Source organism: Siphateles boraxobius, unplaced genomic scaffold (genome assembly GCF_051911475.1).
Source record: "Siphateles boraxobius isolate OS27281-9 unplaced genomic scaffold, OSU_SipBor_1 3, whole genome shotgun sequence".
Classification (NCBI taxonomy): domain Eukaryota; kingdom Metazoa; phylum Chordata; class Actinopteri; order Cypriniformes; family Leuciscidae; genus Siphateles; species Siphateles boraxobius.
The window spans coordinates 4262514-4280514 of NW_027508919.1; the positions used below are offsets into that span (position 1 = coordinate 4262514).

At 37.5% G+C, this 18001-nt stretch overlaps 3 protein-coding genes across 5 annotated transcripts in view; 2 read left to right on the forward strand and 1 right to left on the reverse strand.

The window, feature by feature from the left end:
- Positions 1 to 104: 104 nt before the first annotated feature.
- rack1 (receptor for activated C kinase 1) lies at positions 105 to 4703 on the reverse strand. The gene is made up of 8 exons (XM_077247498.1): positions 4436 to 4703; positions 3981 to 4152; positions 3024 to 3171; positions 1890 to 1985; positions 1529 to 1639; positions 1205 to 1345; positions 475 to 585; positions 105 to 209 (listed from the first exon to the last, which is right to left on the reverse strand). Exons 1-8 carry the CDS (start codon positions 4542 to 4544, stop codon positions 144 to 146), a joined length of 954 nt encoding a protein of 317 aa, XP_077103613.1. The 5' UTR covers positions 4545 to 4703; the 3' UTR covers positions 105 to 143.
- A 794-nt stretch (positions 4704 to 5497) lies between these two features.
- clk4a (CDC-like kinase 4a) lies at positions 5498 to 11623 on the forward strand. Of its 3 annotated transcripts, none has more exons than XR_013210323.1 (13): positions 5522 to 5641; positions 6034 to 6194; positions 6779 to 7025; positions 7596 to 7686; positions 7993 to 8059; positions 8912 to 9028; positions 9201 to 9367; positions 9465 to 9559; positions 10079 to 10208; positions 10327 to 10409; positions 10518 to 10602; positions 10970 to 11056; positions 11151 to 11169. XR_013210323.1 is itself a non-coding variant. In XM_077247493.1 (13 exons), exons 2-13 carry the CDS (start codon positions 6034 to 6036, stop codon positions 11295 to 11297), a joined length of 1476 nt encoding a protein of 491 aa, XP_077103608.1. In that variant the 5' UTR covers positions 5522 to 5641; the 3' UTR covers positions 11298 to 11623. The 3 variants fall into 3 exon arrangements, 2 of the variants coding, with proteins under 2 accessions (XP_077103610.1, XP_077103608.1); XM_077247493.1 differs by having other exon boundaries at positions 10518 to 10597; positions 10966 to 11056; positions 11151 to 11623; XM_077247495.1 differs by lacking the exon at positions 7596 to 7686 and having other exon boundaries at positions 5498 to 5641; positions 10518 to 10597; positions 10966 to 11056; positions 11151 to 11623.
- A 644-nt stretch (positions 11624 to 12267) lies between these two features.
- col23a1a (collagen type XXIII alpha 1 chain a) overlaps positions 12268 to 18001 on the forward strand; it is a 150242-nt gene continuing 144508 nt past the window's right edge. The window contains exons 1-2 of the mRNA XM_077247216.1: positions 12268 to 12671; positions 13453 to 13522. Coding sequence (XP_077103331.1) covers positions 12396 to 12671; positions 13453 to 13522 — 346 coding nt within the window. The 5' untranslated portion in view covers positions 12268 to 12395. The remainder of the gene's footprint in view (positions 12672 to 13452; positions 13523 to 18001) is intronic.

Sequence of the window (18001 nt, forward strand, 5' to 3'; positions counted from 1 at the left end):
CCATCTAGTGGCTGTACAAGCCTATTTCAGTGACTCCCATGGTTACATTTCAGTTCTTAGTTTATTGAAAGGCAGAGAAATTAAAGTAAACAGTCAATTACGGCTCTTTTTAAAACTTTTTATTCAGACATTAGAAAAGGCTTCTATCTGGTTCCAATGGTCACCTGCCACACTCGAATCAGGTTGTCAGTGTAGCCAGCAAAGAGAGTCTGTGACGAGAAAAGAGAAAGGAATTATAATCAGGCATTCTTTTAGAAGCACTACTGATTTAAAGCATATTACTAATCCCCTCATATTTGCAGGACTGTCATCACAAGGTTTCAGATGTTAAAAGTGATTGGGAATAATCAATGGGGAAGCTGGTGCAGCCAGAATTTAGGCACCAAATGTCACTCGCAAGACACCAAATCAGAGACTGATGAAGTGCAAGTCCAGGAACTCATTCCAGGCAGAAAAGGTTGCTGTAAAACCCACCTGTCCATCAGCAGACCAGGCCAGAGAAGTGCACTGTGGCGGCTCAGCCTTGCTGTTGGTGGTGATGATGTCCTGCCTCAGCTCATCAACAATGATCTTGCCCTCCAGATCCTGTTGAGACAATACAGTCAAGCTTTGCAACCGCAGAATAAAAATGCCATTTCTGCTCTAGCCAATAGTTCTCAGAAACAGCCTCTTTATCATCATAGAAATACAGAAGGCGTTGAGTGTTTCATCACTGAACCCAGTGCTCTGATATCTTTAGTCACCATGAAATCAAAACTGAAATCGTTTTTGATGGAACATTGCAGTATTTATTATAAATGATTTATCTGTGCACATTTTTAAATGCATCCGTCCTCAATCTTTAAAGTTGGCATCAACTAAAAATTGACACCATTTAGTTTGCTTCACGCGGACTATTCATAATAACTGCCCCTGCCTCTTGCAGCATCTCCTCTCTGAAGTGTTTACTGTGTGAGCGAGGCAACCTGTCACTCACACCTAATCAAGTCCCAACTTACACTTTCTTGTTTGAGAAGTCATTTCACTTGTATATACATCACAAAATAGAAAAGACTATCACAACTTTAAAAAAAAAAATGATGTCATGCTGCCTTAATATATTGAAGATAAATACCTTTTACATTCAAAGGAAGTTTATTTTATGTATACAGTCCATTGGACATTACATAATATGAATGAGAAGTGTGTATTCATATTAACTCACCCAGATCTTGATACTGGGTCCAGTGGCGGCACACAGCCAGTAGCGGTTAGGGCTGAAGCAAAGGGCGTTGATGGTGTCCCCACCATCCAGGGTGTAAAGGTGCTTGCCTTCATTCAGGTCCCATAGCATGGCCTGCCCATCCTGAAATATAAGGACAAACACAGTAAATACAGATTGAAAAGCTAACACATCTTCCTGATATCACATTACTTTGTGTTCAGAAACAGCCTCTTGTCATCACATGAATTCAGATGGCGTTAGGTAAGGTTATCATCATCTCTTTAACACTCAACCCTCATGTCCAACCCAAAGTAAACAGATTACCTTTCCACCGGAGGCACACAGAGATCCATCAGGAGACACGGTCACTGTGTTCAGGTATCCAGTGTGGCCAATGTGGTTGGTCTTCAGCTTGCAGTTAGCAAGATTCCATACCTATAACACATGCATAAATCAAACTGGTTACATTAGCAAATATTAAGCTGATTCATGCAAGCTATTCCTGATTAAATTGTTAACATGTTAATTGTTTCAATCCATTACCCATCATAATTGCAGGACTTGTCAACAGAGCCCAAGAGCTCAGACAATATTAATGTAGATTTCTTTAATCACAGGGTAAAGTCAATACAAATACACAGATCAACGATTCTAGTTTACATGAAAATTCAACCACAGGTCTCACCTTGACCATTTTGTCCCACCCGCAGGACACAATAATGGGGTTGCTGCTATTGGGAGAGAAACGCACGCATGAAACCCACTCAGTGTGGCTGTCATCCTGTGGATGAAAGTCAAAATAAAGGGCCTCAGAACAGCACAATCTAATCTAAACATTAGGGTATTTGTAGTCAACTTTAAGACCTGCACAAATAAGATTAAAATGGTAATGTCAACAGAACAAACCCATACAATCTCAAGATCAGCCTGCATAAACAGGCTGGGGCACAAAATTAACTGCACAACAGTGTATCTGCATGCTTAAAACTCTCAAGAGGCTTTCCTGATAATGTTCGGGGCTCAGACACACTCTCTCGGTTTAAATCAGGATGAAAGACATTTCTTTAGCCAAGCACTCATAAAAGGCTTTTCATAAATATGTACCATTTTATCTGATGAAACACTGCAATATACATGATCATCTTTAGCCTAAAATGCTATGAACAGGAGCTACATTAATTCTTTTTCTATAGATTACAGCAGCTCCAGTTTGGATCCAGCCTTTCTGAGGTTTTCAGGCGACGCAGTCAATTGCGAAGGTTTCATATGCTGGGAACTTTGGATCAAGACAAATTTTGAATATAGTATTTTATATTGTAATAATTACAAGCACAAGTTGTAATTGCTGCCTAACATCACGTGTTGTGTTAGCTTAACTGAATGCATGTTAACGAAGCACATAAGATTATAGCTGTATATTACTGCCATTTTGACATTTATTTGATACTCATCTCTGACTGATAACAGAATACTTCCTAAACTGTAACATTGAAACAAGCGCTTTCTGTAAAGTGGCTTTGAAGCAATGTATTGTGCCTTGCTTGATGTACACATGCATTTAAAATTATGTAAGAATATTAATCTAGAGGATTTTGCTTGTATGAAGCGGTTAAAGAGGTTTTACTCAGGAATGTGCAGCATTCACATTCATTGAATTAAATTCTTTTGCAGTTTAATAATCCCATTAGGCCCTATTCGTTTTGTTATACCACTTAAGCTATTTAAGACTCATGACTTTAAATTTGATCAAGCTAAATTAAAGACATTAAGATTTTTTAGGGACTCATAGGAACCCTGATGATGTGTTACAGATGTCTACCTGGATGGTATACTTGCAGACTCCCAGGGTGTTCCACAGCTTGATGGTCTTGTCTCTGGATCCAGACACGATCTGACGGTTGTCAGCAGAGAAAGCCACGCTCAGAACATCCTTGGTGTGTCCAACAAAACGGCGGGTTGTAGTGCCACTAGGTGAGACAAGAGGGCAAATTCAGGACAATTTGACATCAAGTAGTCAATGTTGTGCACTACATATGTTTTTAACCTGACACCCCAGACAGATGATAGCTATGGGATATTTGGTAGTGTACATTTATTGCCATAACAGCTTCACAAGTTATTTCATAGCAGATACAAATTCAGTATTCAACAAAAAAATACAAGAGATGAAAATATTTTATAAAATTCAACTTAGATAAGACTAATTTTGTACATAACTCAATTTAAATGTTCTGTGATAATAAATAAGTAACTTTGTGGTCTCATGAAATAAAAAATTGGGGAGACTAAAAATATGTTTACAGTCAAGTTTGTGCCACAATATTGAGATTTTGGTGATTCACCCTCCAATACATACTCACGAATTACATTCAAACCTTATGATTGTTATAAAATCTCTGGAAATGTTTACAGAAACCGCAAATTAAAATAAAAGAACGATTAAAATTACTCTAAATAACCACATAAGCATACAGTGCTAGGAGTAGAAAAAATATTTACCAAATAATTTTCTAGTATTCATTTCTTACAATAAAAATAGGGTCTTTAAACAAGACACTATATAGATGCCTATTAAATATTAGGGTTTTCCCATTTGAGGAGGATAATATTTGGGGTCCGTTAAAAAACCCCAGACATACAAAAGCACATAATTTGGGTGATAAGAGTTAAGTTCAGAAACAGCCTCTTTTATCATCACAGTGACTCAGACGGCGTTTGAGTTTCATCACCACTTTTAAACCAATGACTTCCCATGACCGTCCCTCCAAATACTCACGTTGTCAGATCCCACAGGCGCAGGGTGCTGTCCCAGGAGCCAGACAGTGCGAACTGACCATCAGATGAGATGACAACATCACTCACGAAGTGGGAATGGCCCTTCAGAGCACGCTGGGGGATGCCATAGTTGGTCTCATCACGGGTCAGCTTCCACATGATGATGGTCTTGTCTGCAAGATGGACAACAAGATCATTCACCAGATCTTTGACTTATAGACTTTCATTTGTAGCAGATTTTTGACAACTGGTGGCATACAAAACACGTTCACTGGCTACCAACTTTTACTAATGCTGCATTATGTACCATTCCGGAACCATAGACTAGACTTTGATAGTGCAAGTAACGGTTTTACACAGAACTAAAGCAGAATGGACTAAATATTCTGGGTAATTTAAAAGGGCTCATGTATTCGGATACACATTTGGCTCAAGCGCGGCTCTGTGGACACTTACCCCGGGACGCGGACAGAATCATGTCGGGAAATTGGGGTGTTGTGGCGATTTGGGTGACCCATCCACTGTGACCCTTAAGGGTACCCCTTACCGTCATCTGCTCGGTCATTTTGGCGCAGAAAAGAATCACCTATAGAGGTGGATGGCGGTGGATTTTGTCGGAGGGCCAAATCCTCCCTATCTCTCACAGTGTGGCAAGAGGAAAAGGACGCGGCACACCGGAAGCAAAACTCTTGAGGGTGAAGCGTCTTCTTCAGGGCGCGTTCTCGAATGTGAGAACAGATTACTGCCATCTAGTGTGTGGATTACGGAGCTCTTTAGACGACGATCGAGGCTTTCATATTTAAATCGTAAGTAATAATTAAATAATTGCAATGTTTAGGGTGTGTAAGTGGGAAGTTGCTAAAATGGTGTATGTTGAGTAGGCCCTAATGGTAATTTATTTAACATGAACAATAAAAAGGCATTACATGCTGTTTACTATGAGCATTTTTTGCTTGAATTTATATAAACACCCACAATGTTGCTTTTTCCCCACAATGTTGCTTAAACTAGCTATACTTAAAAACATAATAGTAGCATACTTGAAATTTTAATATGATATGAATCAGAAAAAAAAGCATTGGACCGTGTAATTTATGTCCCTAATAATTTTAAGGATTGTATAATATATGCATAAAGCCTACTGGTTAAATTAATGTTGACGGGCATCATTGCAAGTCACTACATCAAGCTTTTTAGCTAACTTATAGGCCTGCTATAATATATTAATTTATTTATAATAGAGGTAGGTGATGGAAGAAAACCCCTAGGACTAGTGACTAGGAACAAAGGAATTTCTCTAAATCAATTTAATAAATAAAGAATGCAAGAAAGAAATTATATTGAAAGAAAATAGGTCTAAAAAATAATATAATTGCATATGTTGATAAATTATCTAGATAAGATAAGTATATACTATTTATAGATAAGTTATTTTTATGGCACAACATCCCGTGAGATGTTCATCTTAGATTTTCTCTTTCCCCTGACTACACGCACGCGCACTCTCGATCCGATGGTGATGTAACGGAGCAGTTCTGGAACATTCCACCTCGACGGACGCCATTTTGAACCTACAAACGACATCAGAGAAGACAGAGGAAGAGCGAATTCGCCCTTTGTCGACGCAGGACTACAATTATTTTGCTGACTTTCTTAAGCAAGGTAATTTAAAGGATGATATTCATTATTTGATAATTATTTCGCTCACACGATGTAGTTATTTCTTTAGAATAGATGTATATTTTATTATCTAGAAGCGATAACGACTACTGACTCACTGTGTTTTTTTTAGTCGTGTGTGTGCAGTGAGTATTACAAAATACGCTTTATTGCGGTTTTTATTACTATTGTTTTTATTGTCTAACCATTTTTAGACTCCTTTACGGAAATAATTTGCTGTAGGTAAAGACTTGGCTGACACGAGGCGTTAGGAACAAAGAATTTAGCAGCTAAAGGGCCACTCTTTCGGTGAATCGCGGCGTATATTTGGCCCGAAAATGCGATATGTATTGTATGTAAAAAGTTATTTATTTGTATTTTGTTCGTTTGATCAGATGAGACAATCGAAGAGAATGCGCTCTCCCTGGCTGAGAGAGGCGAGTCTGGAGGAGAGAATGGAGAACAGAAAAAGACATAGACGAGACTCGCACAGCAGCGAGAGAGAGAATAAACACAGAAAAAATCACCATGTTCATCACCACAAGAGCAGCGAAGGGTGAGATTACGGAGCCTCAACATAACAAACTAACATGCTTAGTATTTATTTTAAACTGTTTTAAATCAACAAAATCTATGAGCACACCTTATACCAATATTAAATGTCTAAAACATTTCCAGGAAGTTTCTTATTTAAGGGCCGTCTGGTCTTTGGCCAGGGCCTATTGAGTCTTATGTTGACATCTTGGCTTGGGTATAATACTGGTTTGACAAGTTTGCTATTTTCTTGGAAGCTTCCTGGAAAACATTTGATGACCTGACCTCAAGGTGGCAAGTACCATCAATTCAGAACTAACGTTAACCCTTTCAGTCACCTGTCAGTGTCTCTGTTTTGGAAATAAGTTAATTACTTAGATCCATCATTTAATTTAGCATTACAGAGAACATTTGTAATTTGCCTGTCAACAATTTGGGGCTTCAACATTAGGAATCTCTTCCACCAAATATTTCCTCCACCACCACAAAAAAAAAAGAAAATATACATTTAGTTGTAGCTATGTAGGCCTATATGTGCTAAAGTTTTTATTTTTCATTATTATTATTCTTTTTTTTTTTACTTGTTTAACATTTTCTTATTAATAGGCATTACCTTGGGACAAGGAGCTCAAATGAAAGACTGGAAACTAAAGAAAAGCGAGCTGTATTCAGAGACAATGAGGACGACAGCCGTCCTGCCTGTAAAGACAAGGAGAGAGACCGAGATCGGGACAGATCCAGATGCCGTGAGAGAGACAGAGACTGGCACCATTACAGCAAATCCTCCGGGAACAGCAGGCGGAGCAGCCGGCACAGACACCGGCACCGTCACTCGCACCATCACTCTGACTCGGTATGACCACTGTCTGTCTCCCTTTGTTGTAGCAACTATCTGCTTTCTGTGCTTTTCTTGTTATATGGATTGTGGGAGTTCCTCATTTCCAATATTGTCTGAAGAAATGACAGGATGAATGTTGGATGAAATGATTACGCTAATATTATGACATATAATAAGATTGAATGGGTTCTTACTCAAGATGTAATGTTAGTTTGATATCCACAGCACATAAAATGTTTTTAAGGCACCTGATTTCATGAAGGAGGAATAAAACTCTCAAATGTTTTTCTATGATGAATTGTTGTAATTGTCTACTTAATGGTCTGAGAAAGTATCTCATCTGAAAATATGTTGCCATTGTTTTTCTTCTGTAACACACACGATGTGGTGGGCCCTGTGTGTATCTCGTGGGCTGAATTTACGTTGGCTGCTCCCTGTGGCCGGGCCTGGCTGCTGCGGGTATCTGAATGGGCCGAATCACTTCCCCCCCCACTCGTGAATGAATGAATGGCGCGTTCTGGTCCCCCTCGATTCTCATGGGTTAATGATGATGGTGGTGATGATGATGGTGTTCCGAAACCCCAGAGGAGCCATCGCAGGAAAAGATCCAGGAGTATTGAGGATGATGAGGAAGGGCACCTGATCTATCACAGTGGAGACATGCTGAGAGCAAGATGTATAGAATACACACTTTTCTGTATCTCTTCCGTATCTTTTCATTTCTTTCACTGCTTATTTTCTGTTTTGGGGTCAGACTAATTTTACAAGCTAATTTTGGGGTCCTGATAAATGCAGTGGTGACAACAAATAGACTTATACAGATGTGTGTATCACCAGTCTAGTATTGTCTTATGTTCGTGGATTATTTATGCATTGCTTTTCTAATTTGAGTGTTCCAAAACGCAGCGAAATCTTTTGAAAGGGTTTGATTGTATTGTGTCATTTATTTAATGTTTCTAACCATCTTTCTTTAAACCCGTAGATGAGATTGTGTGCACACTCGGAGAGGGAGCCTTTGGCAAAGTGGTGGAGTGCATTGATCATGAAAAGTAAGTCTTCCTGCCACATCTTGGCATGTTAAAATTGATTGCATTTGTGTTTCACACCTGACTCACATTGATTATAATCAGTTCCAGTAAACTTTAAATAGTGTAAGATCTTTTTTTTCCTCTGTATTTGTGACGTACTCGTGACACATCTAAAACCAAACTGTATTAAAATAACCATACCGTAGGTAAAAATCACATCTTTATTTTCTAAAACTTATGTAGGTTTGTAAGCTCTATCTATTTGTTGTTGATTGGTTTGAGGCAGATCTGAATGCGAGCTTGCAGTTGATAGCAATGGCCCGTTCACACCTATAACGGTAACTGAATAAGCGTCCACACCAGCAGGCAATATTGTTCTGTTTATTCTAAGCGTGCTGCAGCGTCTGCTGCGATAAATGCTCGAGCTCTTTAAAGTCTGGTGGTTTCTAAATGGCTGTCATTGTTTTTATCATTCATCAGCTGGAAAGAAGTCGTTCTGAAAGTGATTCCAAAGATATTGTTTCTCTTTGCAATTATAGTTGTGTTTTGGACTCTGCTATTCTTTTATATAACTAAATCTTATCGTCCTTTGTGTGATCCTTGGGTTTTAAGCGGACTCACTGATTGAGAAGTCTGGCACAGAATTTCACTAACAGATCAAATTATGAAATTTTGATTAAAAATTACAAGGACAGAAATAAAACGCATGCATGGATGAATTGTTTACAATAAGATCAACAAAATAGATAAGGTGAATTTTCATTTTATGCCAACTTTAAATGTTAATGGTTTTAAGGGATTTACTGACCTGTAATATGTGATTGCACTTCTGTTGTTTCATGTGTTAATGATGTAATTATGTTGCTATTGCAGGGGAGGAGCTCGCGTCGCACTGAAGATCATTAAAAACATTGGTCGCTATCGTGATGCAGCCATGTCTGAGGTTGAGGTGCTGGAGCAGGTTAACTCACTTGACTGTGACAGACGATAGTAAGTGCCTGTGGAAGCAGATAAAAAGGAGATCTCCAGTAATTTATACCTCTGTGATGCATGGCTGTAAAATATCACACTTAATTTGAAATTTACAGCCTCTTGGGTCTAAAGACGTCCAGACTACATATTAGCAATGCAGTATTTCACATCCAATTTTTTCTTTCTCTAGTGCTTGTGTGCGGATGTATGACTGGTTTGATCACCACGGGCACGTCTGCATTGCCTTTGAGCTGCTGGGCTTGAGCACGTATGATTTTCTGAAGGAAAATAGCTTTCAGCCCTTCTCTATCAAACACATCAGGCACATGGCCTACCAGATCATCAGAGCAGTCAGATGTGAGTCAAGGATCTCGTTTAATTGAATGTTTTTCTGTGTGTTTCGGATGAAACACTGATTTAATCTTTTGCTTTTCTTTGCTTCTTTGTGTTTCAGTTCTTCATAAGAATAAGCTGATACACACTGACCTGAAACCAGAGAACATCCTCTTTGTTAATTCAGAGTATGACATGAAGTACAATTCAAAAATGGTAAGGAGAGGCACTGATCCCATTCAGACCAGTGTTATTTTAGTAGTAGTATCTACTATTGTAGTTTTTATAAATATTTTAGTATTAGTAATATACCCACGTTTTCACAGATAAGGCTTAAGCCTAGTCCCAGACTAAAATGCAAGTTTGAGCTGTCTTGCCTGAAATCAGCTTTCACTGGTATATCTTAAAATATGTCAGTGCCATTGTTTTGTGTCAAGATGCACACCAGTAATGTTTTTATCTAAGGTCCAATTAAATGTCTTAATTGAACTAAAGCCTAATCCTGGCTTAATCTAAGCCCTGTCTGGGAAAGCAGTTGTTTTCTTTTCTATTTATCTTATTTATTTCAGTTTAGTTTGTCATTATATTATTACAACTTAAATGAAAGCACCTAACTAAATTAAGATTAATCAAATTATTTTATTTCAATTTCCTAAAACATTTGTTTAAAAATGACTACTAATTCATGCTCTGCCACTATTTATTGTGCATTAATTAAGTTGTTTTGAATTGCAGAAGAGGGATGAGAGAACTCTGAAGAATCCTGATGTAAAAGTAGTTGATTTCGGGAATGCAACATACGAACACGAGCATCATACATCTGTGGTGTCCACACGACACTACCGAGCTCCAGAGGTTATTCTGGGTAAGCACTTATGGATGCATTGTTTTTATTTATACATTTTCAGACACATTGATAGCACTCTTGCTGTGATTTGCATGTATTGTGAGTTCTAACAGAGATATCCGTCTGTTTCATACAGATCTCGGCTGGAGCCATTCCTGTGACGTGTGGAGTGTGGGATGCATTCTCATTGAGTATTATCTGGGATCGACTCTGTTTCAGGTCAGTGTCACTTGAGTTTCAAATAGTTAAATGATGTTAATTTTGGGTGCATGTGACTTGATTCAGAACTTATTTAGTAGATTATTTATTTATTTTTTACATTTTTAGACTCATGACAGTAAAGAGCATCTGGCCATGATGGAGCGAGTGCTGGGCCCCATACCTACCCACATGCTGCAAAAAACAAGGTAATGTTTCAGTGAAGTGTTTAATTGCTGTGTTTTTGCAGGGTTTCTGGAATATCTGGATTTTTTTTTTTTACAACTCTCAATTCAAATGTATCTAGTTATTCTCTGTAATGTTATTTTGTCAACTAGAATTTGCTCTTAATGAGTGAAATCTATCAAATTACTGAAAAAATCCTAACCCAGTTATTACAGATACAAAGTCATAAAACATGACAAAAGGAGTTGGAATCTTGTTTGGTATCTGAGAAGCTATTACTTAATTATTTTGTAGTTGATTTGTCTTTTATTGTTTGAACTTGCCTTTTATTAGTTTTGATACCACATGCTGCTTTTGCTGTATCAAGATGGCAATTTTTCTCATTATGCAGGAAGACCAGGTATGTTCGTAATGATAAACTGGACTGGGAGATTCACAGCTCCAAGGGACATTACGTCAGGAAGCAGTGCAAGCCCCTGAGAGTGAGTTTATCATTTTAAGTTTTTCTTTTTTTTTTTATCAAGTTCGTAACTTCTGTATTTCTACTGACTTTTTATTAATAATTGTTTCTTGCAGCAATACTTGGTCTCCAGTAGCTCTGAGCACAAGCAGCTGTTTGATCTCATAGAGAGGATGCTTGAATATGATGTCACAAAGAGGATTACCTTGGATGAAGCCATCAAACACCCTTTTTTTGACTGTATCAAGAAGAACAAGAAATAATGGAGATTTTTTTTTTTACTGTAGTTCCTCTCTGAGAGAGGCCAATTCAGTTGACTGTATCAGTTCTCTGTATAGATCATACACTGCTCCCTCATTGTTCATGTTCATTCTGTGACCTCTTGCTCTTGTTCTCCACTAATTTGTAACTGCATTACATGATTGAGGATATTGTATAACTGTAAACGGCTGGGTTTTAGGGTATTAGGTGTGTAGTGTGATTGTCAGATTTGTTAGCATTATCAATATGAACCTAGTGATATTTGTAAATGTCTTTTCAGTTGTATTGTTTCTCTTGATTTTTAAATAAAAGCTGTTTCTGGTCTGAATCGGGTCTCATGGTGGTGTAATGTTTTCATGCGGTCAATGGTTGGCGGTAGATCGCAACTCAAAAGTACAACTTGAAATTTGAAGGTTTAACTTTAGAGTCTTGGCATTTATGGGCCTGTGATTTAGTAAAGTAATGGGTAAAGGGACATTCAGTAGATATGACCCACCTTAGGACAGTCAAAACATGGTGTGATTTTTTTTTTATTTTTTTTTTTATATAAATATATATACACACATTGAATTGCAAAAAAATTACATTGCAAAAGAAGTTACAGAAATGAGGACACGCCATTGACAAAACTCAAATATTCACAATGGTCGATTATAGATTAATTTTATGTATCACAAATAATATCATAAAAATAGTTTAAATAACTACTGGAAGAACATCAACCGAATAACCGAAAAATGTATAAAAAAATACATCTTTTAAAAAGTATCTTCTCGAAATATTGTTTTATTCGTGTACGCTCTGGTTATTCTAGCACCTTGTTTCACGCTCGATACACACACACACACACACACACTTACACCACGCTGAATGTCTGGGATGCATGTGCTCAATACCTAATGAGCACCCTACCTAGATAGCACTCTTAAGCGTCGCAGGCACGCGCAACCTTTTTTGCTAGGTTTTGAAACACAGCCATGCTGTTCAAAGCCCCGTGTTCTGTTCAGCGCTCCTCAGTCTGACAGACACATCTCATCGATCAAGAGCTGATCGATACTTAAGTGATCTAACAATCGCAATCTAATCGGAGACATTACAAAATGGATCCATCTTCTGCGGAAATAAATACAGAAAGCAAACAGAATGCTGCGAAACCGCATTATCTGCGCTATTTAGTGTCTTTTCCTACCATAGTGTGTTTAGTGATATCGCTGAGTTCAATAGCGGTGTGTTTTCTCATGACTTTTAAAACGCATCAGATGGATAGCAGGCTGCGCGCGCTGGAGATAAAGATGAGTGACATCTGTCAAGAATCATCTGTGGACGTCTCTGTTTCACAGGAACTGCGGGAATCTATTGATACACTCTTACAGGAGGCAAGTATTTTATCCTTTATAAAAGAACGCTGGAACATCATCCAAAATGTTTCTTCAACTGTTTCACTTCTGTAGCATGTTTATTTTGTCCAATTTAATTTAAATTACAGCTAGCTATAGCTAATTAGTCGAAGTTATTGTTAGAAATTTTTAATAGGCTACTCTTCAGTTTGTCCGTTTTCTATCTATCTATCTATCTATCTATCTATCTATCTATCTATCTATCTATCTATCTATCTATCTATCTATCTATCTATCTATCTATCTATCTATGCATGTGCTGCAACGTGCGTTAAAACAATGTTAATTTTAATGGTAAATTCTTAGTAAATATTATAAATAGCCTATATTCTGCTATATTCTTTTATTCTGCTCTTCCATGTTTCTTGTGTCATTTATGTTGATTTATTTTTTTTCTGATTAAATCACAACTTACAGTAATTCATTATTAAAAATAAAGTCATAATTATTCCCATTAACAAATACACTCTGTTCTTTGGCAATGTTATTGAAACCTGTTTAACTTTGCAAATTAACACATTTTTCACAAGTGTTTAATATAATTATATAATATTATATTTCACAAGTTTTTATGTTATTAATTATTATATTAATTATATAATTTTTAATTAATTAATTATTTTTTACAAAAACCAACGTGTAGGACCACTGACACTGAAAGGGTCTTTTCAATATTCAGATTACCGTTTAATCAATTAATGACCGATTCTTAAGATGTTACTCAAAATTTAAATAATTTCCTCCATGTTGTATTTGACAGAGACTGAATGAAGCAATGCCGAAGTTGCGTGTGGCGAGAGACGTGACACAAGACTGCAACTGTCCTCCAGGTAAGTCCATCAATCTGTTCTGGCAGTCCTATTCCAAAACACAGGAACATCACTCTGGGATGAAACCTGATAGAAATTGTCAGTGATTGAAAAGCTGTGATGTGGATGAAAGGAGGGTAGATCGGTTGTAGATTGGATTACTGAAACAATTGTGCAGGTTTTGGTAACTATTTGAGATTTGTATATCAGATTTGTACTATGAATACTAGCATTTAGCAACCAAAGCATTTTATACAATAATAATAACTTTAAAAACTATTGATTTCCTACACTCTTAAAATAAAGGTTCTTTATTGGCATTCCATGAAGAACTTTTAGCATGTAACCTTTACATTTATTGATCAAAAGGTTCTTTAGACTTGAGTATTATGTCCTTTAAAAACATGGTTCTTTTAAGAGCTGGTCATTGTTTTTGAATATTTAAAGTAATAAATGGAGATTAAAAGTTATTTATAGTTATAGTTATATATAAGTTATATAATAAATTAAGTTATTTAAAATGCATAACAAAGTAATGTTATGCCAACTGTACATACATACATACACATTACATACAAGGTCAAAAAACACTTTAATTTTTTCATAATATACACTACGCATCACCTCATTTCTCAAAGAGTCTGAAAACAGTTTGTTCGAAGATTCAGTCTCTCTAAACCCCTTTTTTCCGAGAGCCTACTCTGCTCTGATTGGTCAGACTGCCCAGTCTGTTGTGATTGGTCTACTCTGCTCTGATTGGTCAGGCGGCCCAGTTAGTTGTGAAGGGTCTACTGCCTACTCTGCTCTGATTGGTCAGACGGCCCAGTCTGTTGTGATTGGTCTACTCTGCTATGATTGGTCAGACGGCCCAGTCTGTTGTGATTGGTCTACTCTGCTCATGATTGGTCAGGCGTCCCAGTTAGTTGTGATTGGTCTACTGCTTACAGCGTGTGTTAGAAACGAAACGTTCCTCATCATTTGGAAGTGCATGCATATTGAATTCGCAGCGCAGAAAACGGCATCTTCTCGACATGCCAAAAACACGAACCAAACTCTTCCAGTCTCAGCTACAAATCGTGTTTGAGGGTCAAAGTAGACATTTTTCACGGGCAGCCAATGAAGACCATAGGCTGGCATTATGCAAATTAGTTATTGTTTATAGGTATGTAAGAGGTAGTGGGATATTAATTGTAATGCATTTGTTCTGCAATTTGATCTTTAAAAATGTGCAGACCTGTCACAATGTCACAAACAGCTATATTACACACACTGCATTAAAATTTTATTTTCGATAAACCTTAATGGGGCACTTTAATAATTTGTTAAGAAGTCATATAGTCTTATAGTTTTTATAGGGTCCTGTATTTTATGATATTGTTGATTGTACATTATATCTTACGTAGCATGGAGTCAGGACGTCGAACCAGCCGTTAAAATTTGAATGTGTTTGGCATACATGCAGTGTTTTCACTTAAGGCAGTTACAAATAGTCACCATGATTATAGATCAGAGCATTTTATACTGCTTTGTGCATTTCTAATTGTGATTTTAAATACAGAGCTGTTGTGTATTGATGAATTGGAGGTTGCGGTGAGGTTTTTTTTTGGCCTCTGTCACAAAATGAGGTTGTTAAACATGGGGTTGGTGGTAACTCGAGTTTGGTTGCATTGAGAAACCTTGAGGAATTGCTGTCGGTCTTTTTCTTTTTCACAATCACTCTTTACATCGAGTCACAGAGCTTATAAAATCCAGAGTTTCTATAAATGTATGCAGGTTCACATCTGAGGGGAGATATCGATGTCGCAGGACAAGAGGGAGGTCATAAGCATCTGTTTATAGGTTCTGAGTGTGTGTGTGAAGGGGCCCCAAGTATGTGTCTGTGTGAGTGTGTGTTTCTGTTTGTTTGTGTGGGTAGTGCCGCAGAGGGCCCAACAGAGGCACCGAACTGTAAGGTGAGACCCTTTCATTTTAGAAGGAATGGTTGCCACCTGAAACCTGAAGCGTGTTGAGCGGTCCTGGCAGGCAGGATCAGAGGGAGAAGTATTTCTGTCTCCACAACAGACCTGAGCTCAAAGGTCTCGCCACTGGGCAGCTTACAGTGTGGCGCCCCCTACAGGAGCTGCTTGGAATTACACTGATTAGATGATATCATTTATTTAACTAGCACAGATGATGACATTGTTTTTTGGGGGGGAGGGGGGATGGGGGGTGGTTGCAATTAATGATGCTTTAAAAAAGACGCAAAAGCACCATAATCGTATGAAGAATGTGCTTCTTTTCTGTCTTCTGCCATGCGATCTGTGTGAGAAACTTACGGTACCTCTAAAGGATGGGCTTTTTCAACCCATACTTTATTATTTTGATTATTATTAGCATTATTATTTTATTCAAAATAATTAATGTTTCATAGAATATATACTTCAAGCTCAGTCTGCTATAATTTGGAGAATGCTATAATTATTTCAACCTATACCTTATTTTATCGTTTTATTTTTATTATTATTTTATGGCTTTTTGCCTGTTTTTTGATTGATTGTGAAAGCCTTTTACAATCCATACCTTTAAAAGTTTAATTACAAAAAATACAATTATTAAAAAAAAAAAATTAAATGATCAAAATGTTTTGTGAAAAATATAGTCAAACCTCTCTCTCTCTGTCTCTCTCTTTCTCTCTCCCCCTCTCTCTCTCTCTCTCTCTCTCTCTCTATATATATATATATATATATATATATCATTTAAAGACATCTCTTCCCACTTTTTAACCTTTTTTCAAGCATATTTTTACTATTATTGAACACACCCTTACATTTTTTTAAAAAATGTAAAAGTATTGAACATTCACCACAAGTTTACCAGAACTAGAAATGCACTAAGCCAGTGGTTCCCAAACTGTGGTCCGCGGACAACTAGTGGTCCGTGAGGGTACTGCAGGTGGTCCGTGGAAAGGCAAAATAAAATATAAAATAATATTTTTTACCAGGAATCCCCATAAAAAAAATAAAAAGTAAAAAGAATATGTAGGCCTATATTGATATAAAATTTAAATTAAATTGTCAGGTTATTGTGTGATTACTAAAATAGGCTAGTGGTGCTCGGCCGTGACGTTCAAGTTCAGTGCCGTTAGAACCACAACATGGATCGGTGGATAGCAACAGGTTCTCTGAAGAGGAAAGCGGCAGAGGCAAATATTTTGTCATTATATAAAATATTTGTCTGATTATATTTTCACCAACAGTAATTCTGAATTGCCTCCACCAAACAAGTAAATAGGAAATAAGCAAATCAGAATACTGCACGCCAAAACAGCAGTATGCGCGCAAGCGTGAAACGCGAGTTTTTCTTCTTGGTTCGTATCTTTTACTGGGGTCTCCAACACGTCGCTTGATTGGAGGTAGCTCATCAAGGGGCCGTTCACATATCGTGTCTTTTGCGCTCTCAAGTTCATTATTTCATGTAGGCGCGCGGCAAGTAGGCTCATAATTGAAGTGACGCACTCATTTTTTTAGGCGCAGCGAGATGAAAACACCTAAACTTTTCATAATGCCGCAAACGCACCGCAGTTCATGTGACAAGAACAAACAAATCAGCTTCATCCTTTCCGTAAACATTGAAAGCTCAGTCAATGAAGAATGTAAGAATGCACGTGCACCCAAACAGTACGGGTGTTTTTCTCTTCTCCGTAAATAAATCTTGTAGCAGAGCTACAGCAAGCGTTTTTCGGTGGTGGAAATCTATTAGCTACTAAGCACAACTAAGTTGTGGAGAGCGCGCATAGCAATGACAGACGGCACGGGAAAATCGGACCGAATTTTACTATTAGCTAATAATAAAAGTTGAGCTAATGTGCATCGATGTAAATGTCAAGTAATTTATCTTTTTTTGACTCATTCTTTTTATAAAAATGATTTAAAGGCTGAAATATGTGAGGTTTATCTTTTTATAAAACCTTTTTTTGTTAAAACTTTTTTTGAATTTCATTTTACTATATGTGCCTATAGGGGTGGCAGGGGATGGCAGGGGTTGGCGGCAATGTAAGTATCTGGATATTTGCCGCAGGGCGAGGGCTTCGATTACCTCTCTCTTTTTTGACCATACATGTTTGCATCCCTGAAATGAACCTGATTATGCCCTCGGGCGCTTGAGTAAATAAATAAATTAAATACGTGGCAGCCGTTGTGTGCAGTAAACTTTCTTTTAACAAGCTGTTGTACTGATGTGATGACCAGTTATAGTTTTAATGTTAGTAAGCCTATTTAGAGGTGCGGATTAATTCAGGAAGGGCTGTGTGTAGATATATTTTATTATGTGTATTATGAGGTGGTCCGTGAAAATTCTTGATTACAAATATTGGTCCACACACACAAAAAGTTTGAAAACCCCTGCACTAAGCGTTGCAGGAGGTCCCTGTCATGTCTTTATTTTCCTGCCTTTCTTCTTAACCACATAGCTTCTTTCATTCCTTCTTCCTCTCTCCATTTCCACTGCAGAGTTAGGTCTCCG

Excerpts from the sequence above, each read along its gene's own strand:
- rack1 (XM_077247498.1), bottom strand. The coding sequence starts at position 4,544 with ATGACCGAGCAGATGACGGTAAGGGGTACCCTTAAGGGTCACAGTGGA. Across the intron at positions 1,986-3,023 it reads TCTGCAAGTATACCATCCAG|GATGACAGCCACACTGAGTG; the intron begins GTAGACATCTGT and ends TTTCATCCACAG. Across the intron at positions 1,346-1,528 it reads TGTGTGCCTCCGGTGGAAAG|GATGGGCAGGCCATGCTATG; the intron begins GTAATCTGTTTA and ends CTTATATTTCAG.
- clk4a (XM_077247493.1), top strand. The coding sequence starts at position 6,034 with ATGAGACAATCGAAGAGAATGCGCTCTCCCTGGCTGAGAGAGGCGAGT. Across the intron at positions 6,195-6,778 it reads CACCACAAGAGCAGCGAAGG|GCATTACCTTGGGACAAGGA; the intron begins GTGAGATTACGG and ends TCTTATTAATAG. Across the intron at positions 7,687-7,992 it reads AGACATGCTGAGAGCAAGAT|ATGAGATTGTGTGCACACTC; the intron begins GTATAGAATACA and ends TTAAACCCGTAG.